The following is a 24,093-nucleotide window of genomic DNA, read 5'->3' as shown; positions in this document are numbered from 1 at the left end:
TAGTCCCAATTAACAAAGATGGATCTTGACGACCAACTCCACCAAGAAGATCATCACGATCCCATTCAAGAGGGCCTCAACGCAGTTAATCATCGCCTCATTCGCCCGAGCTTTCTGAAAAGCCTCTCGCCCAGCCGTCTGCCTTCTCAAGCCGCTTCTGATTCGTCTCTCTCGCCAAAGGAAGCCCTACACGAAGCACGCGACTCGTTTTCTCATCACCAGCGCAGTCATTCGAAGCTCTCTATCACGTTTGAAGGCTCTATCGATGAATTAGAATACGCTTCTATCTTGACTCTAGAGCTAAGTCCCGATGGCGACATTCCGAATGTAGCCCAGTGCATCAGCGAGAAGCTAGAAGCGCGCTTCTTAGACGCGCACCACGCATATGCCAAGATGGCATCAGAACGCAATTTTCAAACATTCTCGCATGGCCATCAAGACTTGGTTTTGGCCGTGGACTTTAATTATTTTGGCACACGCATGGTAACAGCCTCGTCTGATCACAGGCTCAAGGTTTGGGATAGAAAGGACGATTCGTGGAACCTTGTCGACAGTTGGAGAGGACACGATGCGGAGATTGTTGATGTAAGCATCCTCGTTTCACGCATTCGGCCCAGTATGAGCTTCACATACTCCTTCCAAGTCGATCTGAATTTACTGCTCTATCGTGTGCGGGAGTTCTTCGGACTAATATGCTACGAGTACGACTAACTTTTCTTAGGTGAAATGGAATGGCCCATTCATGGGAGAAGTTCTGGGTAGTATTGCGGAAGATGGACGATTCAAGCTCTGGCAAGAAGATGTTACCGAGGTCCCCGCATCTAGTCGACGATTCAAGCTCATCACTAATATTGGCTCCGATACCAGAGCACCATTCATGTCATTAGATTTCAAGAATATCCTACAAGACACCTGGGTAGCGCTAGTCACACGAGACGGCCGTCTCACCGTCTATGAACCCCTAGACCAGAGTAATCTCTCAGAATGGAATTTAATTGCGCAAAAATGGGTTTGCGAAATTCCGCCCGACAGGCAAGAGGAAGTAGGTTTCAAAGTCTGCTTCCACAGGGAGAAGCTTCCTTGCTGGACTTCTATTATGGCCGGTCTTGATCGAAAGGCCTTGTCACTTGCAGTTGCTGCCATGCATAATGTTCAGGTCTTCAGAACGGACAAAGCGAAGCGCTTCTATCTTGCCGCAGAATTGAAAGGGGCCCGTCAAGTAATCCGCGATATCGCTTGGGCAAATGGTTCTATGAGAGGCTATGATGTGATTGCTACGGCTAGCAAAGATGGGGCTATTCGTGTATATGAGCTAACAACACCTCAATCAACCAAAAAAACATTAACTGCCAACGTATCGGCTGCATCTACGGCTGCCGATAATATGGTATCTCCCCGACTACGAGGCCCACGAAGCAACCCGCCATCTGGAATTGGAGCTGGACTGGCTGGCGCATCCCGCGTCAACGACAATGCTCAGGACAGTGAACAACATCCAGGCCGAGTAAGGCATGTGGTGAAAATGGTTGCTGAGCTGACTCAGCACCATGGTGCAGTGTGGCGAGTGGCATTCTCTCAGATGGGTAGGTAAAAGTTCTCCGATATATTTTTTAGAAAGCCATTTACCTTTTTTTAGGTGATCTCCTTGTTTCTACGGGTGATGACGGCGCTATACGCACATGGAAGAAAGCTGTTAATAATAAATGGCTCGAATATGCTGAAATCGATGCTGCACGAGATCGTTGAGCTGGTACTCAGTGTTATTTCTCTGTATCTGGCGAATATGGATCTAGAGTTCTGAATGTCTTTTCGTCACCAGAACACTGGCGTTCTTGGGTATTGTAGACCACTTAGGTTTTCCGCCTATGGATTGGAAAATTACGTTTCGTCACACATTCTAGATACCCGCTTCAAAATTTCCAAATGGGAGAGACTTCTGCATGGAGTATATTCTCGTAAACAAGTTACTCGATTGGAGTTGCTTTTTTGGAAAAACTCCGATGAATCATATCTTAGTCCCTCGCAAAGTTGCAGCGGACAAGTGGAGTAGGGAAAGGAAATCTTAGTAGCTTTGCATAGCAAGCAAGTCGCTGTTCTAATCTTCCCTCTTTCATGTTAGAATTCAAGCACTGATTCGCATGTGGAAGCCTCTAGATTTGAAATAATCTTACAATCATGCAAGCAGTTAAGAAAACTTGCCAATTGCGAAAATCCAGATTAGTTGTGATGGTTAATAACACTCTGCCAGATTACTATAACCACATGATTAATTCTGAAGTTTAAATTTTTATTTTAAAAGTATAAAAGTTTATTATAAGACTAAAAAGTTAAAAAGTTAACCATCTAAATACTTTTTTCTTCTTTATTAACTTTATAATCCTATAATAATTTTCCATATTTTTTAAATAAAAATTTTAGTAGGGAGAGTTTTAGTAAAAGTAAATTTCTGTAAGATATTAGATTTTTATGGTGAGTTTTAGTGGGAAATTGGCAAAACGCGGAAACTTTTGACGAGGGACTGTAGCAAGATGGCTCAGTGTTTTATAAATATTTGCTATGGCACGAATAAGTTGGTTTATGGTATCATACCAACGTGATCACTTTATTGAATATTATAAGCAACGCATGCTCAAGGTCGTCAATCTTCGTCCCCCTAAGACCTTCGCGATGACATGGTCAAATTCCTATCTGTTACCGAGCCAGCCACAGAACATTCCTCCAAGTTTGATGAAGCGTTATGTTTTATGCTACTGCTGCCTACACCTGGAATGTTCTCACAATAGAATTTTTTTTGCCGAGCAGTCTTATCTTTCCGCGGTTGAGCTCACGAACCGTTTTTCTCTTCGATAACGATGTCCTTCTCACTCCGCTCACAATGGCCTCCTTAATCCATCCTCTTTCCGAAAAATCAAGCATGGAGATGAAACACACGGATGATTTTATCACTGCTCAGTTTCCAAATTCCAAAACTGGTCGTTTCAGCCCAGGTGCCGTCAGTATTCTTGCATATACCCCAGAGGCACCGGATGAAGTATTGACACTTTCTGTTGTTACAAAACTTCCGTCCAATTATAGAAGAACTCAGTCACCCGTAGGCAAAAGAAGTTACTGGCGTTCCAATTCCAAAGAATTGCCCGCGGAAACCTTCTCGAGGTAGAAGACCGGTAAAATTCCACGTTCCCGGAAGACGTCCACCGCGACAATTTTAACAGAGACTGGCAATGACCAGCCTGCTTTCGAGTCCGACGCATTTGCAGTTAACATGCCTACTACTCGAGAACCCGCCGAGCCCTACACTTCTCCATCTCCAACCCAAATAGCAGCATACCAAAACTATGCAGAGAAAGCTCGACGCAACGTTTTCAATGATTACCAGACTGAACACGCTGCTCATATGGCTGTGTCTTATGACTGTGCGTACGAGAATATTCCCTTCAATCCACACTACATCCTCGAGCTCGATGCTACTCCGCCATCGTCACCTCCCACCACCCCTCCAGGAGCGTTCCCAACTTCACCTCCCGAGCCAACCTTCACCACATCTCACTACAACTCTGGCTCCCGCTCGATTCCAACACCCCGGTACTCAATAATACGCAAACCTGTCGGCGCAAGCGCGAGTCCGCGCCAATCAATGGAGGACAACAAAATCGACCACACCTCAGCCGGCGCCAAACACCCCCCGCCCAACTCCCCCACCGAGGCAAAAACGCGGGCGATGGCAAAAGCACAAGGCCACCGATCCGACCAAACCCCCGCCCAAACCAACCAACAACGATCCGATAAACCTTGGTGGAGCCTGTCGACGCGGCCACACCGACCCTCCCCCTCCCCCTTCTCACCCAAAGCCCCAAAGCCATATACCCTCAAAGAAATCCCGGGATCCTGGCGCACCGCGCCAAGCATTCATTCCTCGACGCCAACGCCACCCCACCACCGTGCCGGCAGCTCCGGCCTCGCATGGCTGCGTCCCAGCAGCTCGCGCCAACGTCACGGCTCCGATTCCACCTCCACAACTTACATTGACCCATTCACTCTCGCATCTCCTTCCAAGCGTAAATTATCCCGGCCGCTAAGTCCCCGCGAGAAATCTAGCAGCAGGGCTGGTAGCTTTGATGAGTGGTGCGAGAGTGTGCAGCGGGTTGCTAAGCTAGTGGCGAAGGTGTGTTTGGTGGTCTATCTGGCAATGGGAGCATGGTATGTGCTTGATGCCGTGAGAGAGATTGTGTGGGTTGTTAGTTGGCCTGGGAGAATGGTGTGGATGGTTTGTCGGTGGATCGGGGAGGCGTGCGAGAAGTTTGGGATTTTGGGTCCCAGGAGGTATTGATGAACCGGAAATTAGCTAGAACTAGTTGTGATAGGATAGGAAGAAATTTTCTACAATGTCCAAGGCGTGATTTGATTTATTTACAGATTTGAAATATTTATAGTATTACGAGCGGTCTAGTTTAAGCGACAGAACTCCGCGAAGATCTCCCAGTAGATATAGAACAATTAATTAATATAAAGTCCGAGACTGACATATTGAGAAAGCGAATAAAAGCGTACAGTAATTATTTTCAGCCAAACGAGCCAAAGACAATAGCTTTTCCAGACGCATTGTCTTGCTGAATGAGAGAGTTCTCAAACTTTAGGAGAAGGTGGGACGTCCGGACGAGAAGCTCTGCAATTGCACAATGAACACGGTCAGCACAGGGAATTTCGAAGGGGCCGACTAGGATAGCTAGATAAAGAATATGAAAGACATACCGTCATATTCAATTTCATAGCTTACGGGGGTATCTTCGTTCGCGTACATCAAGATAGGGGTATCGCACCTGAATTTCCTTTCCCGAACCGTGAATCTAAGTCCGGTATTTCGAGCCGAACTAACCCAGAGAATATTGTCGTCATTGAGGTCATCAGCAATGCCACTAAAATCTTGTATGGTCTCCTTCCCTTTCCCGCTCCGGCCGGTCTCTTCCTCGATGATAAGAGCATTCTTATCTCGCGCTCCAGAATTCGGTACTCCTTCTCTCCCAGCCATCTCTCTCAACCATTTCTTCCATACTCTCACCACCCCTTCCTCAACCTCTACGAAACAGCTAAACAACCCATTTCTAGGCCCAACCTTTACCAAATTCGTCACAGCGCAAAGTTGCGTAAACCACTCTTCACCATCTAGCGACAAAATCTGCCGCACCAACTCATCGTTGTCTAGCCTACGTCCCGCTGCCGAGGGAGAGGGATGAGTCCGACTCCCCGGCACATCTCCTGCCGGATGTCTCTTAGCTCTGCGCCCACCGGCCTCTAACTCTCTCCGGTGCGGTCTGAAACTCGAGTACATATTCCTCAATTGGCCCAACCTCGGCACTAGATCCGAGTCAGAAGCCCTAGGTTCTCGATATGTATCAAGACCATTAGTGCCGTGGTAGGTGCAGAAATATGCAGGCTCGGTCAGCTTTGCGGTGGGGTGGTAGCATTCTAAGATGAGTGAGTAGTCGTGGTGTGTAGCGGCAAGGAGAAGGCGGTCGTGTAAGATGCGTAGGATTACAGCGTAGATGCGATGTGATAGAATTGTTAATGGGAGGAGGGTTGGTGTAGGAAGCGGAGTGAGGATATGGAAGAGAAGCTGCAAGATGAATTAGTGATTGCGGAGGGAAGCATGGAAGAGCATACCTCATTGGGAAGCATGGAGAGATAGCAAGGATGGGCTATTGCAGTTTCCATTATAGATGAATTATTTACAGGAGAACAGATTAAAAAAATAAAAAGGGCAATGAATCAGATAATGAATTGGTGCCGCGGCGAAAAATAGTGGCGGATATCGTCATCATTAGCGCATCTTCTTATCGATAAGCTCACGGGAGAAATTTGACAAACAACGCGTTATTCCGCTAACGTCAAACGCCTATATCAACAACGCCGCATGGACTGACGGCTTTCAGCGCTTGTGGCTGCCAACAAAACAACTTCAACATCTCTAATCCAACGTTAACTCAACTTTTTTCAGTTCTTCAGTATCATTTCTGCTAATGCAGGGTTTCGTCCGAAGCCGAGAAGGCAGAGCAGCCAGTCCTGTTCAAAAAGAGCCTCAAAATGCTAACACTTCTCGACGTCAGCTGATCGCCAACAATGCACGAATCGGCGTACCTCCTACACATCTCTCATCTCAGCATACTCTCCAGCCATCACAACCACCGAGTAGACAGCAAAGCTTGCATGGCCATATGTTACCTCCACCAAAGCCCTCAAGCCAGCATATTAAACAAGAAGGCCGGGGACATATGGGATCTCAAAAACGAGATCTATATGATACAGATGCTGAGAGTCTAGACACCACAATTCACAGTCACGGTGAGGTGCTAGTAGAGGACAGTCAATTAGATAAGCGTGGCATTCCATTTGCTCAGCATTCCGATGGCAGAATGAACTACTCTGGGAGTGAGCCTGAGGACGGAGAAGAATCTGAGGAAGATAATCAAAAGGAAGGGGATATGTTTAGTCGTGCAGTACAGCTGGGCGCGTTGCAACGTGAAATATTCCACGGAAATCTCGCAGATGAATCACAGATGCTTGGCGCAGACGACTCATACCCTACAACTACTTCTGGACGGTTGGAGGATGATGAGGCTGTAGAGGAACCGCCCTCTGATCCTGTAGATGAAGAGAATATATCCCAGGCTCAAACGCAAGACCAAGAACGCAAGCATACAAGCCCTCACTTCTTCCAGCATAGCCAGTCAATTGCCCAAGGTCAGCGAAAACCTTCAGCCAACCCTAAAACAATCTACCAGAAAGGCCAAGCCCTCAGACAAGCAAATCGCCCCAACTCGAACCTTACCCTACGACAAACAATTCCTCCTGCTGACATATCAAGACCTCAGAGTGAGCCGACGCATAAGAAGAACGTCCATTACGAGCCAAACCCTTCCTATCAGACGGGTCATCCTACACCTCAGAGCGTGCATGATTACCCTAGTGATCAATCTCGACATGCACGAAACGAATCTGCAGTTTCGACCATCACAGGCGCACATATACATCACGTACCTGCGTCAGATTTCGCGAGTGAAGATGAGAAAATTCCGTTCGAGGATTATGAAGCTTCCGAATTATACAAGATGTCTTACGATGAGCTCAAATCTCAGCCTCTTGACTTTGATCCCCGTGCCCCGCCATCCGTCATACCAGATGACATGATGCAGAACCCTCTTTCAGAACGCTTGGAATTCGTCCAACACCACCTTGCAGCCCAAGATCAGTGCAAATTCTTTGATTCATTACCCATAAGGGAGTGGGAAGAAGCCGGTGACTGGTTTGCCGAGCAGTTTGGTGATGTCGTCAAAAAGATGACAGATGCACGGCGAAAGAAGCGCAAGCTCGCCATGGAATTTGAGCATGAGATTGAAAGGAGGCATGAACTCGTTGCAAAGAGACAGCAAATGGTTGAAATGGCAATGAGAAAGATGAGGGCGAGTGGGCAAGGGCTATTGCCGAAGACGTCGAAGAGGAGCACATGATTTTACCTGATTCGCTCAAGGATTGTGATCTGACGCAGGACATGGAGAATGAAATATGTGCTAAATCAGCCGGTCGGGAAAGTGGGCATCTGGCATGGAGTTTGTAGTCCGCTGTATATCATACCTATACCCCGGCGTACTTCCTGTTACAATGGATATCTTATGGAGGTGGAGTTTTCTCAGTTGTCTCAAGCATCGTATACCCCTATCCTGTATTATCGTCCTTGCGTCCGTACCTGGAATTGGGATTGGCTGTCGGAGATATACCTCGTCCTTTATCTCGTGGTTATCTTCGCCACCAATGAGTCCTGAATTAACAACGTTCACGCGGCTGGACTCACCACCTTATATCTGATGCTTTTAGTCGTCTTTTGGTTCAAGCAGTACGGCTCTATCAGTCTCGATAGTGCTACGCTTCGCTATCTTTGCTACTTATCCTATCAACCACGAGTAAACCGTATCTGAAATCGTTTTTCGAGCCTCCTTACCATAGCGTGTCAAAACAGGACAGGATCCGGACAGTAACACTTGGCAGTAACTTTACTGTCCGAATCTTCTGTCAAGCTAGCGGCCTAACAGGCGATAAGGGAGGCTAAGGCACTACTTAGAACCTATTTTAGCCTCCCCCGCCTACTCCTTACCTATAGATAGTTAAATTTAACCCTACTACTTCTATCTTTATTCCTGTCTCTGCTCTCTCTTATGCTTTTATATAAGAAATACATAAGTAGAGACGCAAGCGAGCAGAGACACAAGTAGAGACACCGGCAGAGGTAGAGAGTTATAGAGGTGTAGAGGCAGAGGTTATAGTTAAAAGGGGTAACTAAAAAGAAAATGTTAAAGCTTAAGTACTATTTACCTAAATCTGCCTTTCTACCTAGGCTACCCTTTTCTACTTCCTTCTCTACTTCTTCTCCTCCTACTTCCTACTTCTCTTTTGGCTCTGCCCGTGTCTCTACTCGTACCTCTACCCAATGTCCGTCCCTACGTCGTGGAAAACCCACCGTACCGGAAAATATAAGGGGTACTTTGACCTTAAGTAACTATAACTCTGCGCACACGTTATACTTCACTATAATTATATATAAGTCGTATGCTATAGCTACTTTGCAATATTTGAGACCCTTTATATCTATAAATTACGTTCGCATTGTCGCCCTCGCGCTTTATTCGCAGAGAGCCTCCTTTTAGGGCGTAATAATGTCCCTTTACTACGGTACCACTATTAAGCTCTTACCACTTATAAAACTTATAATATGGTCTTATCCAAGCCTAAGAACTTCGTTACAATATTAGGAAGTTATTATTAGCCTCGTGTCTACTATGGTACGCAAATTCATGCAAGGTTGCCACGCGGGTTAGTACCTCTAATTAAAGCGATTACCAATTCCGGCTAGTGCAAAACGACCCCGCACATTCCACGTGACATCCAGGAAGTAATTTACTTACGTCAATTAAGCAAGTCTAAGCCTGTGGCTGTACGGAGTCTTGGCAAGTTGGCCAACCTCAGCCCCGCAGCCTTGCGATCTAACTTAACCTTAGCCATGCGTCTGGTTAACCAACTCAACTCTCTGAAAACGGCTACAGAATTCGCCACCTCACAAGGGTGTAGCCGGTGCGGGTCGGCCACCCTCCCTGCTTGTGGTGGCAACGTCTAGTGCCAAATTGCTTTCATTACCGTTACATATCGTTCATAGGCACGCTTACGCAGTTTAGCCTTTTTACGTTCATGCCAGCTTCTGTTTACTATATAATATCTTCCGGTTACACCTAGGAGATATCCTATAAAATAAAGTCTCTTTAAAGTCCGATCTCTATGTTCTTTATCTGCTACTCATTTAGAGTGCGAGAATGCTAAGGGCCAAGGACATGTTTCCAGAGATGGAAGCATTTTTCCAGCAGTGAGACGGCCTCTTTAATGCAGCTTTGGGACTTCAACGTAAATGCAAGGTTGTTTATGCTAGTTAGCGTGTCTGGATACTCCGCCCTAAGCACCCTCTTTCTTGTCTCCATCACTTACACCTCCAGTTCTTCGGCCTCGTTTTACCGCCCTTGATTCTTGTACATCAACGCCAAGTTGGCCATGCACCTCCAGCTCTTCGGCCTCCTTCCACCACCCTTAATTCCTATACGTTAACGCCAGGTTAGCCATGCTGCTCAGCGTGTCTAAATACTTCGCCCAAAGTATCCTCCTCCTCATCTCCAACATTTCCCACACCCACCGCTTTCGATACCCGTATATCCACACCAGGTTGTCCATAATGCTTAGCGTGTTTGGATGCTCCGCCCTAAGCACCCTCTTTCTTGTCTCCATTACTTGCACCTCTAGCTCTCTGGCCTTCTTCTACCGCCTTTGATTCCAAAACGTTAACGCTAGGTTGGTTATGATGCTTAGCGTATCTGGATGCCCCGCCTTAAGTACCCTATTTATAGTCTCTATCACTTATACCTCTAGCTCTTTGGCCTCCTTCTACCGCCCTTGATTCCTGTACGTTAATGCCAGGTTGGCCATACTAGTTAGCGTAAAGAGATGCTTCTCCCTAACTACCCTTAAGCATATTTCTAGTGCTTTTGCTTATAGCTCTTCTGTAATAGTAATGTTCTTTCCTTGCTGCTTAAGAAGAAGCGTTATTACCTGTTTTCCGTTCTGTGTATTCCCCGCCGCGGCTTTAACTACCTCCTCTGTAATATTTACCTCATCTCCTTGCTGCTTAAGAAGAAGCGCCATTACTTCTTTTCCACTCTGTGCTGCGGCTCTGACCACCTCCTCTCCTCTCTGCTTATAAAGAAGCGCCATTACCTCTTTTCCGTTCCAAGTATTCCCTGCCGCGGCTTTAACTACCTCCTTTGTGATCTTAACCTCGCCTCCTCGTCGTTTAAAAAAATCGGCTATATTGTTCGCATTACACAATATTATAACTCTACTAAGATATACCGTGTTTAAGGAAGTGAAATTGCATAAGAATTGTATTATTGTATAATAGGGGGAGTTAGACAGGTCGAATAAGAATAATATGGTATTATAAATAACTTACTAGACGGTTTTTGTATAATCCGTATGTAGATTATTAGTCCGCGCATTAGAATATATGCCAAGTAACGCGTATATTATATCCCGTGGATTACTTGCTTAGCTTCCGTTAAACTTTAATAGAAGAGTATAAAGATCTCGCTTCCGGCTCTACCAAGAGTCTTTCCTTAAGGGACCCGGCATTATATCCAAGACAGCTTGACAATGAGGTTCTGGTTGTACTCCCATTAATAACGGGGCAAGGGCAAAGATGTGCGCTAAGACAGATCTAGTGCCGGTATAGACTACCGCAATATTTGCGTTGGCGACTTCTTATAAAATCCAAACTCTCCTAAACCAAGATCGCTCTAAGAGCATTTCCATCCCCGCGCGCTGTACTTCTGACCAAAGGTCCATCTAGCGCATATTAGTGAGTTTCCAGTCCTTATATGCGTGCTTGATACTCTCTTCCTCTAATTACTTTAGAGAATCCATAAGCATCTTTATCTTGTATGTTGCTAGGCCTAACCAGAAAATAACCTGATTAGCCTAAGAATATATATTCCCTATTTACTGAACTTGGTGTTCTTGTTTTTTATTATTGCCTTGGTTAATATAAACTGCATTAACCTAAAATATCTGGTTAGTATCTTGGGAACGTAGATACCTAAGTGCTAAGTATAGGTTATTGGTGACACCAAGCGTTCGCCTATTTATCTTTATGCGTTCAGTCGTTTCCGTGCTGCCCCATATATATGACAAAGCCTTATAAGGAATAGTGCTGTCGCCTTGGAGCCAGGCTTGAAAGAGCTCGCACTCGATATCGTCCCCTACTGCGCCTTTAAAAAGTCGTAGCAGCCGAAACGCAGGCCTTTCAAGATCAATCGGTTCGTATTTGAAAACACCCATCTTTTGTCGTACGGGAGAGATAGGTTGGGGGATAAGCTGTGATAACATTGAGATGGCGCGGGGTTAGGCAGATGGTCGCGAAGGCATTAACGGCGGGGAACTCACCAGAGCAAATCCAAAGCCTGACGCGAAAAAGTACAGCTTTTCTAACGAGAACAGAGGGTAATCATATGTAGAACGAAAGGGGGTTGCTTCGAGCCCTGCACTAAGAAGCTGAGTTTGTAATTGTTCGGAAGCAGGTCTAAGCAAGGAAAAAGCAAGGTCATAGATTAGCCTTAGAGCATGGCGCAGCAAAAGGCGGAATCAGCCCTAGTATAGTAACTACTTTCAGCAGAACAATTTTCGAATTCATATAACGCCTACTCTAGTACTCGTGTCTCGTAGGCATAGCCTCGAGAGGTTCTTTAGCAAACAGAAACTGGTCTACAATGCGAATCAGGTATAGCTAAGTAAGCATACTACAATCTATTCACTCGCTCGCAGAGATATATTCCAAATATGTATTTGTATTGTATTGGGGGGTGTAGGCCCGAGGAGAGGGTAATCTCGCCTCAGCCTGCTTGCATAGTAGGTTCCCTACTGTCAAGCAGTGGTAGATAATTACGCACTCATTGCCCCAAACAACGCGTACTGCTAGAACCTAACAGTACGAGGCCTGCGCCCAACAACNAATATGAATGTAGGAATATATATCGTCTCTTTGCGCCCGTAGGGTATCGTTAACAGACCNTTCGAGCAACGTAGAATCTCTAGGTAGTATTGAAGGCTATTAACGACGACGACGTNGTAGGAAGGAGAAGGAGAGGAAGCTGGAAAGCGTCAATTTAAAACCTGTTAAAAACCCTGTGGGAAAAATTGTCAGGAAAGACTACTTATCAACAGCTGTGGAAAGACGCGACGCGAAACTTCGCGATCCTCCAAGGGGTAAGACGTTTTATCGCGACGACGACGCAGCGCCATACGGCACAGTATTATCGAGGCTATAAAACGAATGAACAACAAATTCTCTATCAAATAAGCCTTATTTCAAAGCGAAAAGCCGAAAGGCTGATTGTGATAGATATTGATGTTGCTGTTTAGAGGAGGCGTGACTTCGCTTTGAATAGACAGCTTTATAGTTATCTAACAGTAATCAAAGTGGTTTAGCACTAGATATTGCCACCACAAGCAGGGAGGTGGCCGACCCGCACCGGCCACACCCTTGTCTGTGAGCTATTATTTAGCACCGATTTTCTGAACTGGAGCAAGCATGTTAATGGCAGGAAGTATTAGTTAGCGCTCTGTAACGGCCCATACCCTAGATGGTGCATGGCCATAATAGAATATACATGCATACATACATACATACATACATACATACGTCTGTGAGCTATTATTTAGCACCGATTAAGAGAGAGTAGACATAGAGGTTGAAAAAGCGGGCGCCAAGGGAATGGCGAGGCAAATTCAAGGTCGGACAAGATGGGGGTCTTGGAAGAGGAGCGACGGTAAGTACACAGTGAGGCCGCTGCGGAAAGTCAAAGCGAGTGATGGGTGACAAGTAGTGGCTGATGTCGCCCCGTGAAGCTTCGCTTCGGTTGGTGGAGCAACGCTTAAGCTGCATCAACATCATGTCACTCATTCTGTCTCTTGAATATCGCCAGCCTCCCATTATAACTATCGCACAATACTCGCGCAAGCGCAAACGGCCCCACGACGTCTTTGACATCTTACACGCAACTCGTATAGATGGTCGCCCCAACATTGCGTGCTGGATAAGCGAGTGCCCTCCACCCGCCGTTACATCCCAAACTCATAAGCATCGCCGCGCGCTAGCCGACATCTCCCACACCCACAACCCTTAATATTATAAACCATCTATTATAAGCAGCACGCTCCGAAAGCAGCGGAAAGCAGGTGATAAGGAGAATTAAGCGATGCGGAGTTACACCCGGAATGCGGCAAGGTTAGGGTTAGCGCTATCGCTTCGGTCGACGGTGAATTTAATAGCTGAAGATAAAAACCCTATACCTGTCACAGAAGACGCATTAGTTGTCTTAGCCTTCGACACAATATCGGAAGTTCTATCGTTCCCTCCGCCGACAACTGTCTCGTTAAAGACATCGCAATCTTCCACCCGTACCCGGTTATTATTGCCGAAGAAGCGGGTAGTTATAAAGCGGGAGGATTTAGCCTATCTTAGCCCGCGGATCGAATTTAAAGCGATGAGGCAGGCCGAGAATCTTGGAATTACGCTCTCTGGATCTATATAGGCGCTCTAGGAGCGTTGCGAGGTATATTACTACTAATTGTCGCATTAGTGAGGTGAATGTTAATTACTAACAGAGAGTGCTAGGCCTGCTATAGCGCACCTCCCTTTACAAGCTCCCCAATCCCTCTTACCGCGGCAGATACTGAGTTGATTAATAATATATTAATAGATGCATTTGATATAGCCGAGAAATGGCGCTCTACTAATACCACAGAGTCGCACTATATCTCGGTCGTCGTGGGCCTGATCCTATACCTGCTCCGGCGCCTCCACCACTTTTAGAAGAAGAATAAATTAGGGAACGAGAATATCATAGTGTTTAACATGTACGTTCACTTATCCCAGCTCCGCAGCGTGGCGTAGATTTATCCGTGTGGTGCAAGCTTTGCTAATATTGGTTTTACTATAGCGCATCCATTAAAATATCTCCGCCTAAGCTTTGCCCTTACTCCTCCGAACCTGATTTATTTAAAGACCTCGATAAGAAAATTAACTATGCTGTTGGCCTTAACATTAGCTGATATACCCTTTTAGCGTTATAAGCGGCCCTAACTGTTACTAAGTCTATTAACCAGACCGCCTCCTTTACGAACTACTACCCTATATTCCTTAATATAGAAGTTAAACGCAACTATGTGAATAAAGATCCGGCGATATAATTAGCGGCCTAGATAGCAGCGGAATTCCGAAAGCGGCAGCTTAAAGGCTGGTCTCTCTCTATACCTATCTTTGCAGTGGAAATTCAAACTAATACTTAGCTTCTCTATATTGTGACGGCTGAGGAAATTCTAAAGAAACTAGACGAATTCAACATGTTCTTCTTGGGACTACTAAGGCTAGGGGATACTTATTCTATAGACGATATAAAGAGGTTATTTGATAACCTTTATGATATTACGCTGTGGGGTTAGAACGAGTATAGGTTGTAGTTTAAGAAGGAGATTTTGTTACAGTATAACGAGTATACAGGTTAATACTAATAGCTTCTCCCACATTTAGTTGCAATTAATAGTTTTAATTACACGCCACATTTCTTGCAGAAGAGCAACCCAAAACACTAACCGGCTCGTTGACAGCCTCATACGACCTCCATCACAACACCAGGAGCGGCTTTTTAGAGGAGCTCAGGCTCCAAACCTCAGCTCAACGCCCTTCACCTAAGACCACTCATTCTCCAAGCATGAATTCACTCTCCTATTAACTATGCAACTGCAAGCACACCTTAATGACTTAATGAGTATTTACCGGTTACCAGCCCACCATGCCCTTATATATAATTCTCCCTATCAATACCACGTTAGTACCACTCCCTTCCAAACCCTTTCTCTAAACTTCAATATCTACCTTAAGGCTCAAACAACCCCGCCTCCCATCCCTTCCTTCCTCTTCCTTAACTCCCTACGCTACACCAGCGCCTGACGATTTTACGCACTACAAGAACAAATCAGCAGAAAGTCGGGCTATGATGGAGCAATTCGCATACATTTGTTGGAGTACTCTGCTCACAATCGTGATTCATTGCGGCTTTTATTGCGATTCTTCATTACCATAGCATTAGACGACGCCAGTGCAGCGCATTATTTAATAACGTGGATGACTTAGATTATGGGTAATAAATGAGATAATAGACAGTGTCTACTCAGTTGGGTGATCGTCACCCAGTCCCGCATGAACAGCGACCACCTGCATGCAGGTGATTATCGGATTATAGTTGCTTGCAAAATCAGCTTCCCCTCTAAGTGCACCGCAGGCATACTGAAATAAGTCGTAGGACACTTTCTGACTAAGCGATTTCTTTGCAGCGTGATAACACAACCAAGGTTAAGAATAGAATAATAAAAAAGAGAGTTAAATAAAATAATACTAGAAGAGTCTTACAAGGAATTTATAGAAGGTATACCAACCGTTATGGTTGTGAAAGCTATCAATCTTCACATAGGCTAGTTAAAATGTGTCCCACAACTTATTTCGGTATGCCTGGCTGCTGCGATTTTGCCCCTCCCCCATAAGACGACCTCTTGGCAGTCCCATACTAAACCAAGTCAAGCGTCAAACAACGGTGCCGGTGGCCCGTGTACAAAACAGGCTTAGAGATCAGCGTCGTAAAATACAAATGATTTGCATATGAAATATGAATAAGGGACGTGCTCCACCACATGTGGCTAAGCCTCTCTGTCAGCCTCTCCTCGTCGGTCCCATTTACCACTCCCCCCATCATCTTCAGGCTTTTCTCCACCTCGACAAGGGTGTGGCCGGAGCGGGTCGTCCACCCTCCCTGCTAGCGGTGGCGATGTGCATTAGCTATTTTTTAATTGAAGATGTAGAACAAACGATGTTAAAGTACGATACTGCTTATGCTTTAGGACATATTGTATCTGTGTAGTAAATGGCATTAACAGTTTACATCATTTGACTGGCTGGCACCGCTAGTGTCCACGAGGCCCTGCTACTGCCCGACGCGAGCTGCGACGAACGCGCGCAGCACCTTAAGTCAGCTCGAACCTCATACGGGATGCACAAGCGAAACTTTACTCCAACTGTTCGAGTGCGCACATGCATAGGAACCTGTGCTATAAAAGTGCAGTAGTTTGCAACTGGCAAGACCTAACTTTATTACTGCTCCGAAGCTCATGTCAGGCGGCACGCAACTTATCAGCGGCGTGTCCGCAAACAGTTATTCGCAGCTCATCGCGGGTACAGTTCATGGATCTGTGTACTTTGGGGACAATGGAAGTAAGTACATTTCGGCGGGCTAGAGGCCGTGAGATCACAGAATGCTGACTGGCAGTCTAGGCCTAAACGACCTGCTCAAGACCTTGCCCACCGCTGCGGACGCCCCGTTCAATGCATACCAGCGACAACACGAGCCAACCTACCTCCCCGACACCCGTGTCAACCTCCTCCAGGAGATATACAACTGGGCTAATAGAGAAGACACGCCATGCATCTTCTGGCTGAATGGCTTAGCAGGTACTGGAAAGTCTACGGTAGCGCGAACATTGGCCACCAAATACTCAGAGAAGGGTAGCCTTGGGGCTAGCTTCTTTTTCTCAAGAGGCGGCGGGGATATTGGCCATGCCGGAAAGTTTTTCACAAGCATTGCTGTGCAACTTGCGAACAAGATTCTGCCGCTGAAGCGTTACATTTGTAACGCTATTACCGAGCATAGCGATATTGCAAGCCAGTCTCTCAGCGATCAGTGGCACCATCTCGTTCTCGGTCCATTATCTAAGCTTAACAGCAACGACTATCATTCCTCGCATGTCCTTGTAGTCGATGCGCTTGATGAGTGTAATAATAAGAACAACATCCGGACCATTTTGCAACTCTTAGCTAAAACTTAGTTGGAGACGGTCCGGCTCCAAGTCTTTCTAACAAGCAGACCTAAAATTCCAATCCAATACGGCTTCTATCAGATACCAGAGGCGAAACACCAGGACTTTATGCTCCATAACATATCGCCGTCAGTTGTGGACCACGACATCTCCATTTTCCTAAGGTACAATCTAAGACGACTCGGGCAGGAACATAAACTAGAGGCCGGCTGGCCAGAGGATAAAGTTATCAGACGTCTAGTCCAGCATACAAGCGGTCTGTTCATCTGGGCTGCAACTGCCTGTCGGTTTATTTGTGAAGGACTGTTCGCTAAGGAAAGACTATACACAATTCTAGACGGCAGCACCTCTACTGCTACACCTGAAATGCACCTTAACGGCATCTATATAACTGTTCTGCGCAATTCCATCCGTGTGGGTTACATTAAACAAGAGCGTCGAAGCTTGTGTAATATGCTAAAAGACGTCCTTAGAAGTATCGTCGTTCTATTCTCTCCGCTCTCACTGGAATCTTTAAGCAGGTTGCTTCTTATCCCAAAACAGAGAGTAAACCGCACGTTAGAGGACCTTCACGCTATCCTTAATATACCAAGGGACAAAACCCACCCGCTACGCCTCCACCACCCCTCATTTCGCGACTTTCTACTTAACAAAGACAGGTGCACAGATCCAAACTTCCAGACAGACGACAAGCAAGCACATCAGAAGTTAGCGGCTGGCTGTATACAGGCCATGTCTAAGTTTCTCAAGCAAGACATCTATGGTGTTAGCGCTCCTGGTGTTCTTGCTACTAACATAGAGAGTAGTCAAGTAGAGCAGTGTATTCCCCCGGAGGTTCAGTACGCATGGACAAGCAAGCACATCAGAAGTTAGCGGCTGGCTGTATACAGGCCATGTCTAAGTTTCTCAAGCAAGACATCTATGGTGTTAGCGCTCCTGGTGTTCTTGCTACTAACATAGAGAGTAGTCAAGTAGAGCAGTGTATTCCCCCGGAGGTTCAGTACGCATGTCTCTACTGGGTCCAGCATCTTCAAAGGAGTAGTACTTAACTTTATAACGACAACCAAGTACATCAGTTTCTACGGGAGCATTTACTTCACTGGCTTGAGGCCCTTAGCTGGATAGGAAAGACTTTAGAAGGGATTCTTGCGATATTGTCCTTAGAGGCTCAAATTCCAGTAAGTCCTCTTTAGAGTATATTAGGTGATCCTAACTAATCTATACCTAGGCCAATAAAAGTCCCAATTTATACGCGTTTATTCATAATGCGAAGCAATTCGTCCTATATAACCGATTAGTGATTAAACAGACACCCCTCCAGCTATATTGCTCGGCCCTCATCTTCGCCCCAGAGAAGAGTATCATTCGGAGACAATTCGAGAGGTGTATCCCCACTTGGATCTAAATAAAGCCAAGAGTGCAAGCAAATTGGAGCGCGGCGCTGCAGACGCTCGAGGGCCATTCATATTCAGTCACGTCAGTGACCTTCTCGCCGGACGGCAAGCTGGTGGCGTCAGGCTCGCGCGATCAGACAGTCAGGCTCTAGGACGCCGTCACGGGAGCGGCGCTGCAGACGCTCGAGGGCCATTCATCTTAGGTCACGTCAGTGGCCTTCTCGCCGGACGGCAAGCTGGTGGCGTCAGGCTCGGACGATCAGACAGTCAGGCTCTGGGACGCCGTCACGGGAGCGGCGCTACAGACGGCTCGAGGGCCGACCATTCAAATCGGTCACGCACAGTGGCCTTTCTCGCCGGACGGCCAAGCTGGTGGCGTCAGGCTCGGACGATCATCAGACAGTCAGGCCTCTGGGACGCCGTCACGGGAGCGGCCGCGCTGCAGACGCTCGAGGGCCATTCATATATTCGGTCACGTTCAGTAGTGGCCTTCTCGCCTGGACGGCAAGCCTGGGTGGCCGTCAGGCTCGGACGATAAGATAGTCAGGCTCTAGGACGCCGTCACGGGAGCGGCGCGCTGCAGACGCTCGAGGGCCATTCAGATTTGGGTCACATCTGTGGCCTTTCTCGCCAGACGGCAAGCTGGTGGCGTCAGGCTCGCACGATCAGACAGTTAGGCTCTGGGACGCCGTTACGGAGCGGCGCGCTGCAGACGCTCGAGGGCCATTTAGATTGGGTTACGTCAGTGGCCTTCTCGCCGGGACGGCAAGCTGGTGGTGTCAGGCTCGTTCGATCAGACAGTTAAGCTCTGGGATGCCATTACGGGAGCGGCGCTGCAGACGCTCGAGGGGCCATTCAGATTGGATCACGTCAGTAGCCCTTCTCGCCAGACGGCAAGTTGGGTGGCGTCAGGCTCGCGCGATAAAGACAGTCAGGCTCTGGGACGCCGTCACGGGAGCGGCGCTACAGACGCTCGAGGGCCATCCATATTCAGTCACGTCAGTAGCCTTCTTGCCGGACGGCCAAGCTGGTGGGCGTCAGGCTCGCGCGATCAGACAGTCAGGGCTCTGGGAACGCCGTCACGGGAGCGGCGCTGCAGACACTCAAGGGCCATTCATATTCGGTCACGTCAGTGGCCCTTCTCGCCGGACGGCAAGCTGGTGGCGTCAGGCTCGGGCGATCAGACAGTCAGGCTCTGGGACGCCGTTACGGGAGCGGCGCTGCAGACGCTCAAGGGCCATTCAGATTCGGTTACGTTAGTGGCCTTCTCGCCGGACGGCAAGCTGGTGGCGTCAGGCTCGCGCAATAGGACAGTCAGGCTCTGGGACGCCGTCACGGGAGCGGCGCTGCAGACGCTCGAGGGTCATTCAGATTCGGTCACGTCAGTGGCCTTCTCGCCGGACGGCAAGCTGGTGGCGTCAGGCTCGCGCGATAAGACAGTCAGGCTCTGGGACGCCGTCACGGGAGTGGCGCTGCAGACTCTCAAGATTGGTGTGGTTATTAATAACCTTTCATTCTCTACTTTGGGCCAATACCTTAAAACAGATAGGGGAGTAGTGGATATGACCTCTTTTAAGGTATCGCTAGATTCTTTAGAGCAGTTGCGTACTCTATTTGTGTCAAACGATTGGGTAGAGGAGGAGGGGAAGAATATTCTTTGGCTTCCTCCTAACTATCAAGCGACTTATGTAGCTGTTTGGAATGCAACAGTTGTATTAGGACACTTATTAGGGGGTATATCATTTCTCCAATTTAGTATAGTAGAGTAGTAGTATATTAGTAGTAGTAAGGTTATAATAGCCTTATATATAATATATATTATTTTCTTTATATCTCTATTTTAAAGAGGGTTAAAAGAGATATATACTTATATAGACTTATTTACTACTCCGATTTTAGTGTCTTTTATAAGGGTTATACGCTTATTACTAGAGATAGGAGATATAAGTTTCCCCCTTAGGCGGGAAATATACTAGTAGGAGGCGTTAGGCCGGCGCTAACCTGTTAGGTCACCCTACTAAGCGAGGATATCAACTCTATACCTAGCATCGTAATATAGGCAATATTCTAAGTAGCTTAACCTACGCGCTTTAAGTGGCGGAATTTATTAATGCTAAAAGTCGGATCAAGCGGTGCTATTACAACTTCGGCTGCGCTAGAAGGGAGGGTGGCCACACCCTTATAGGTCCTCGCCTTCGCCTTCGCCCTTGCCCGAGCCGAGCCCTCATCCTCGTCCTTGCCTTCGTCCGGCCGCCCTCCCTGCTTGTGGTGGCGACTTGTGGTACAAAAACTGCTTTTATAACCGTTCTGGGTCTGTTTTGAATGCTGACACATCCCGCTCACTTCGCCTTGCCTGTTCCAACTCTAAATAGTTATCGGTAAGAATATCAGTAGTAGGTTGCGCGTTTTACGCTGCTATGCTAATCAAATCTACTTTACATTCCACAAAAGGGAAGTGTTTGCCTTGCTTATTATCACTTTAAGATTCTAATACAGTTCGCTCTATTCTCTACTCATTAAGAGCCCAAAGCGAGGATAGAGTAAAGGGGTGACGGGATCCTAGGATCCGCTTTCGTAGCTCATGGCATTTAGCTAAGAGAGATATAGCTTTATTACTGCGGCCTTGGGACTTCCAGGTGTGTGCTAAATTGTTCATGCTAGTCAGCGTGTCTGGATGCTCCGCCCTAAGCACCCTCTTGAACATCTCCATCACTTGCACAAATAGCTCTTCGGCCTCCTCCCACCGCCCTTGATTCCTGTATGTCGATGCTAGGTTGTATATGCTGGTCAGCGTGGAAGGATGCTCCGCCCCAAGCACCCTCTTGAACGTCTCTATCACTTGCACAAACAGCTCTTCAGCCTCCTTCCACCGCCCTTGATTCCTATACGTCGACGCCAGGTTGCCCATGCTGGTTAGCGTGGAAGGATGCTCTTCCCCAAGCACCTTCTTTCTCGTCTCTATCACTTGCACCTCTAGCTCTTTGGCCTCCTTCTACCGCCCTTGATCCATGTACGTCGACGCCAGGTTACCTATGCTGGTTAGCGTATCTGGATGCTCCGCCCCAAGCACCCTCTTTTTTGTCTCCATTACTTGCACAAATAGCTCTTCGGCCTCCTTCCACCACCCTTGATTCCCGTACATCAACGCCAGGTTGTTTATGCTGGCCAGCGTGTCTAGATGCTCCGCCTCAAGCACCCTTTTTTTTGTCTTTATCACTTACACAAACAGCTCTTTAGCCTTCTTCCACCGCCCTTGATTTCTGTACGTCGACGCCAGGTTGCCCATGCTGGTCAGCGTGGAAGGATGCTCTTCCCCAAGCACCTTCTTTCTCGTCTCCATTACTTGCACCTCCAGCTCTTTGGCCTCCTTCCACCGCCCTTAATCCATGTACGTCGACGCCAGGTTGCCCATACTGGTTAGCGTATCTAGATGCTCCGCCCCAAGCACCCTCTTCCTTGTCTCCATTACTTGCACATCTAGATCTTCGGCCTCCTTCCACCGCCTTTGATTCCTGTACGTCAACGCCAGGTTAGCCATGCTGCTTAGCGTGTCCGAATGCTCCTCCCTAAGTACCCTCTTAAATATCTCCATTACTTGCACCTCTAGCTCTTCGGCCTCCTTCCACCGCCCTTGATTCCTGTACGTTGACGCCAGGTTGCCCATGCTAGTCAGCGTGTCTGGATGCTCCTCCCTAGGCACCCTCTTTCTCGTCTCTATTACTTGCACCTCTAGCTCTTCGGCCTCCTTCTACCGCCCTTGATTCCTGTACATCGACGCTAGGTTGGCGATGCTGGTCAGCGTGGAAGGATGCTCCTCCCCAATCTTGGCTAGAATTCTGTTGATCTTACTCTTAGCGAGATCTTCGAGATGACTGAGCTTAAGTGAATGCTGTAGTAAGACGGCAAACTTTCTAAATAGAGAAGGGTTTAATAGCCTTCCATCTGAGCCACAAGAGCGGAGATAGAGGTATCTTAAAGTCTGACTATAGACTTCATTGACAGATTTGGAATAATCGGCCAGAAATATTGGAGGCAGCCCCGGTGCTGAGGTGAGACTAAGGAAACTAAATACCTTATCGCGGATATCGGTGTATTCGGTGTTTTGATGTGTTTCTAACAGCTCTTGTAACTTGAGCCTTTTGTCAAAAGATGGTAAGTTGGTCCACAGATCCCTTTGAGCGCATAATCTTAACGCATTACTTGCTTGTACGGCGCCAGCTGATGGATGATGGCGTATGCGTGCCTTATTAATTTGTTGCAGTTCCGTGGATAGGGCTTTAACAGAAGTCTAATGGAACTGCTTGGTGCCGCACAGAATAATTAATTCTCGAGCGAGCACGATCTCCTGCGTTATCTAGACACGTCTTTAGTATTTTCTGCTGAACAAAGCCAGTATTGCCTGGCCCTCTTGATACGACCAGATCGGACGGGATATGTTTCTTGCTGCTTTGCTGGGGAATCTGTGGATCCTCTTAATTGTATAATCGCTTTCCTTAGCAGCTAGGCCAAGCTAGATAAAGATATGAGATGCCTAGTTATGGTCAAATAAAGCCACCTGCGCGGTTAATAATCTTCTCCTTACCTGCGAATAAATATCTCGCATTAGAGCCACTTGGTGATTTCTCTCGTTTATATCGCTCTGATTGACAGAAATAGCATTAATTTAGAGAAGACTGTATTGACCAAATTGGCGGCCTTGCTTCAGAAAATGCCACAGATTCTGACGGATATTGAACGTATGGTTGTCGATAAGGATCTTATACTTTGGGCTCTTAGGGTCACCCTATGTATAGGATAACGCCGTGTATTTGAGATTGGGAGAGCCTAGTGCGTAACAATGGAAGATGCAGGATATTGGCTCATTATCTTGACCCGGGAGCAGCTCGATGAGCCGGATTTTTTTGCTTGCGGTGTCTATAGGGAGGCTGCTGTATACTTTGGAGGCCATGTTGGCTCTAAACTAATGCATTGAGATGGAACATGTCTACACATATAAGGGTTTATAGTTGTCCTGTTAAGGCTTAGGTCGGAGAAGGCCTCGAGTCTTCCTTGCCGTCGATTTCGTTCGATCATCGTCATTTGCTTGGCATCATCATCCGATCCTGCGGTACAAGAAACCCCTGTAACAACTACTGACAACGGCTCTGTTACACTCCTACGCTCGCTTTCACTGTTACTCCCTACATCGAACTGCCGAATCCGATCTTACCATCCATTAACGCCGCCCGGTAGCCTCCTTAACCATGCGCCTTACACCTTTCTCTACTTACCGTCTTTGCTCGATTAGCACTCACAGATGTTGAATTTACATCTCCCGCAGCTGGCGCTTTGTTAGTAGGCGGCGGCACCATAAGTATTATGTGGCAGGACTCTTGCATTGCTCCATTAATTTTAGATCTGTCCCAGTACCAGCTCTTCCTGGTCGCGGGCGGTTAAGACGATGCGAGTTAAATAGTAGTAGCGATGATCATAATACAAGGCTCGTTCGCCAATGGCAATCAGGCGTAAGGGGCGGTTGTAACGACATAAGGAGGAAGCACAGCTAACATATACTTTTTTAAGATGGTCTGGTGGACACTAACGGCGGCCAGGTCATTAACTACTTCTCGCGCTTCTCGTTGACCGGCATGATGGGCAGCTTCCCAGAGAATTCTGTTACTAGATTGGCCTCTGTAACTAACACGGAAGGACC

The 24,093-nt window shown here is 47.1% G+C and overlaps 10 protein-coding genes across 10 annotated transcripts; 5 read left to right on the top strand and 5 right to left on the bottom strand.

Moving 5' to 3' along the window:
• Nucleotides 1-18: 18 nt before the first annotated feature.
• K441DRAFT_615746 (WD40 repeat-like protein) lies at nucleotides 19-2,225 on the top strand (the record flags this gene model as incomplete). Its single annotated transcript, XM_067645722.1, has 3 exons — nucleotides 19-585; nucleotides 722-1,583; nucleotides 1,637-2,225. The coding sequence occupies 3 exons, from the start codon at nucleotides 19-21 to the stop codon at nucleotides 1,744-1,746; spliced, it is 1,539 nt and encodes a 512-aa protein (XP_067501234.1). The 3' UTR covers nucleotides 1,747-2,225.
• An 831-nt stretch (nucleotides 2,226-3,056) lies between these two features.
• On the top strand, nucleotides 3,057-4,525 carry K441DRAFT_200027 (uncharacterized protein). Its single transcript, XM_067640478.1, has one exon. It carries the CDS (start codon nucleotides 3,263-3,265, stop codon nucleotides 4,325-4,327), a length of 1,065 nt encoding a protein of 354 aa, XP_067501233.1. The 5' UTR covers nucleotides 3,057-3,262; the 3' UTR covers nucleotides 4,328-4,525.
• K441DRAFT_664269 (uncharacterized protein) lies at nucleotides 4,124-5,765 on the bottom strand. The gene is made up of 3 exons (XM_067649332.1): nucleotides 5,659-5,765; nucleotides 4,750-5,611; nucleotides 4,124-4,663 (listed from the first exon to the last, which is right to left on the bottom strand). Exons 1-3 carry the CDS (start codon nucleotides 5,707-5,709, stop codon nucleotides 4,560-4,562), a joined length of 1,017 nt encoding a protein of 338 aa, XP_067501232.1. The 5' UTR covers nucleotides 5,710-5,765; the 3' UTR covers nucleotides 4,124-4,559.
• Nucleotides 5,766-6,014: 249 nt separating this feature from the next.
• On the top strand, nucleotides 6,015-7,502 carry K441DRAFT_679439 (uncharacterized protein; the record flags this gene model as incomplete). The annotated part of the gene is made up of 1 exon (XM_067651263.1): nucleotides 6,015-7,502. One exon carries the CDS (start codon nucleotides 6,015-6,017, stop codon nucleotides 7,500-7,502), a length of 1,488 nt encoding a protein of 495 aa, XP_067501231.1.
• Nucleotides 7,503-9,362: 1,860 nt separating this feature from the next.
• On the bottom strand, nucleotides 9,363-9,518 carry K441DRAFT_468809 (uncharacterized protein; the record flags this gene model as incomplete). The annotated part of the gene is made up of 1 exon (XM_067641843.1): nucleotides 9,363-9,518. A coding segment is annotated over one exon (156 nt), but the record flags the coding sequence as incomplete, so codon positions are not given.
• A 103-nt stretch (nucleotides 9,519-9,621) lies between these two features.
• On the bottom strand, nucleotides 9,622-9,846 carry K441DRAFT_573662 (uncharacterized protein; the record flags this gene model as incomplete). Its single annotated transcript, XM_067644060.1, has 1 exon — nucleotides 9,622-9,846. A coding segment is annotated over one exon (225 nt), but the record flags the coding sequence as incomplete, so codon positions are not given.
• Nucleotides 9,847-16,198: 6,352 nt separating this feature from the next.
• On the top strand, nucleotides 16,199-19,977 carry K441DRAFT_707059 (WD40 repeat-like protein; the record flags this gene model as incomplete). The annotated part of the gene is made up of 11 exons (XM_067653701.1): nucleotides 16,199-16,405; nucleotides 16,466-16,963; nucleotides 17,039-17,772; nucleotides 17,898-18,045; nucleotides 18,076-18,185; nucleotides 18,236-18,390; nucleotides 18,424-18,541; nucleotides 18,605-18,744; nucleotides 19,004-19,403; nucleotides 19,535-19,897; nucleotides 19,951-19,977. The coding sequence occupies exons 1-11, from the start codon at nucleotides 16,303-16,305 to the stop codon at nucleotides 19,975-19,977; spliced, it is 2,796 nt and encodes a 931-aa protein (XP_067501228.1). The 5' UTR covers nucleotides 16,199-16,302.
• A 933-nt stretch (nucleotides 19,978-20,910) lies between these two features.
• Nucleotides 20,911-21,384, bottom strand: K441DRAFT_573555 (uncharacterized protein; the record flags this gene model as incomplete). The annotated part of the gene is made up of 1 exon (XM_067644057.1): nucleotides 20,911-21,384. A coding segment is annotated over one exon (474 nt), but the record flags the coding sequence as incomplete, so codon positions are not given.
• A 348-nt stretch (nucleotides 21,385-21,732) lies between these two features.
• On the bottom strand, nucleotides 21,733-21,968 carry K441DRAFT_664265 (uncharacterized protein). Its single transcript, XM_067649331.1, has one exon. It carries the CDS (start codon nucleotides 21,937-21,939, stop codon nucleotides 21,781-21,783), a length of 159 nt encoding a protein of 52 aa, XP_067501226.1. The 5' UTR covers nucleotides 21,940-21,968; the 3' UTR covers nucleotides 21,733-21,780.
• A 1,683-nt stretch (nucleotides 21,969-23,651) lies between these two features.
• On the top strand, nucleotides 23,652-23,837 carry K441DRAFT_573750 (uncharacterized protein; the record flags this gene model as incomplete). The annotated part of the gene is made up of 1 exon (XM_067644064.1): nucleotides 23,652-23,837. A coding segment is annotated over one exon (186 nt), but the record flags the coding sequence as incomplete, so codon positions are not given.
• Between the last annotated feature and the right edge of the window lie 256 nt (nucleotides 23,838-24,093).

Source organism: Cenococcum geophilum (assembly GCF_001692895.1).
Source record: "Cenococcum geophilum 1.58 unplaced genomic scaffold K441scaffold_37, whole genome shotgun sequence".
NCBI lineage: Eukaryota > Fungi > Ascomycota > Dothideomycetes > Gloniales > Gloniaceae > Cenococcum > Cenococcum geophilum.
This window is presented reverse-complemented; position numbering and strand designations above follow the sequence as displayed.

Coding starts and splice junctions, on each gene's coding strand:
- K441DRAFT_200027 (XM_067640478.1), top strand. CDS start 3,263: ATGCCTACTACTCGAGAACCCGCCGAGCCCTACACTTCTCCATCTCCA.
- K441DRAFT_664269 (XM_067649332.1), bottom strand. CDS start 5,709: ATGGAAACTGCAATAGCCCATCCTTGCTATCTCTCCATGCTTCCCAAT. Junction 5,612..5,658: donor TCTCCATGCTTCCCAATGAG/GTATGCTCTTCC, acceptor TTCATCTTGCAG/CTTCTCTTCCATATCCTCAC. Junction 4,664..4,749: donor CTATGAAATTGAATATGACG/GTATGTCTTTCA, acceptor GTGCAATTGCAG/AGCTTCTCGTCCGGACGTCC.
- K441DRAFT_664265 (XM_067649331.1), bottom strand. CDS start 21,939: ATGGCTAACCTGGCGTTGACGTACAGGAATCAAAGGCGGTGGAAGGAG.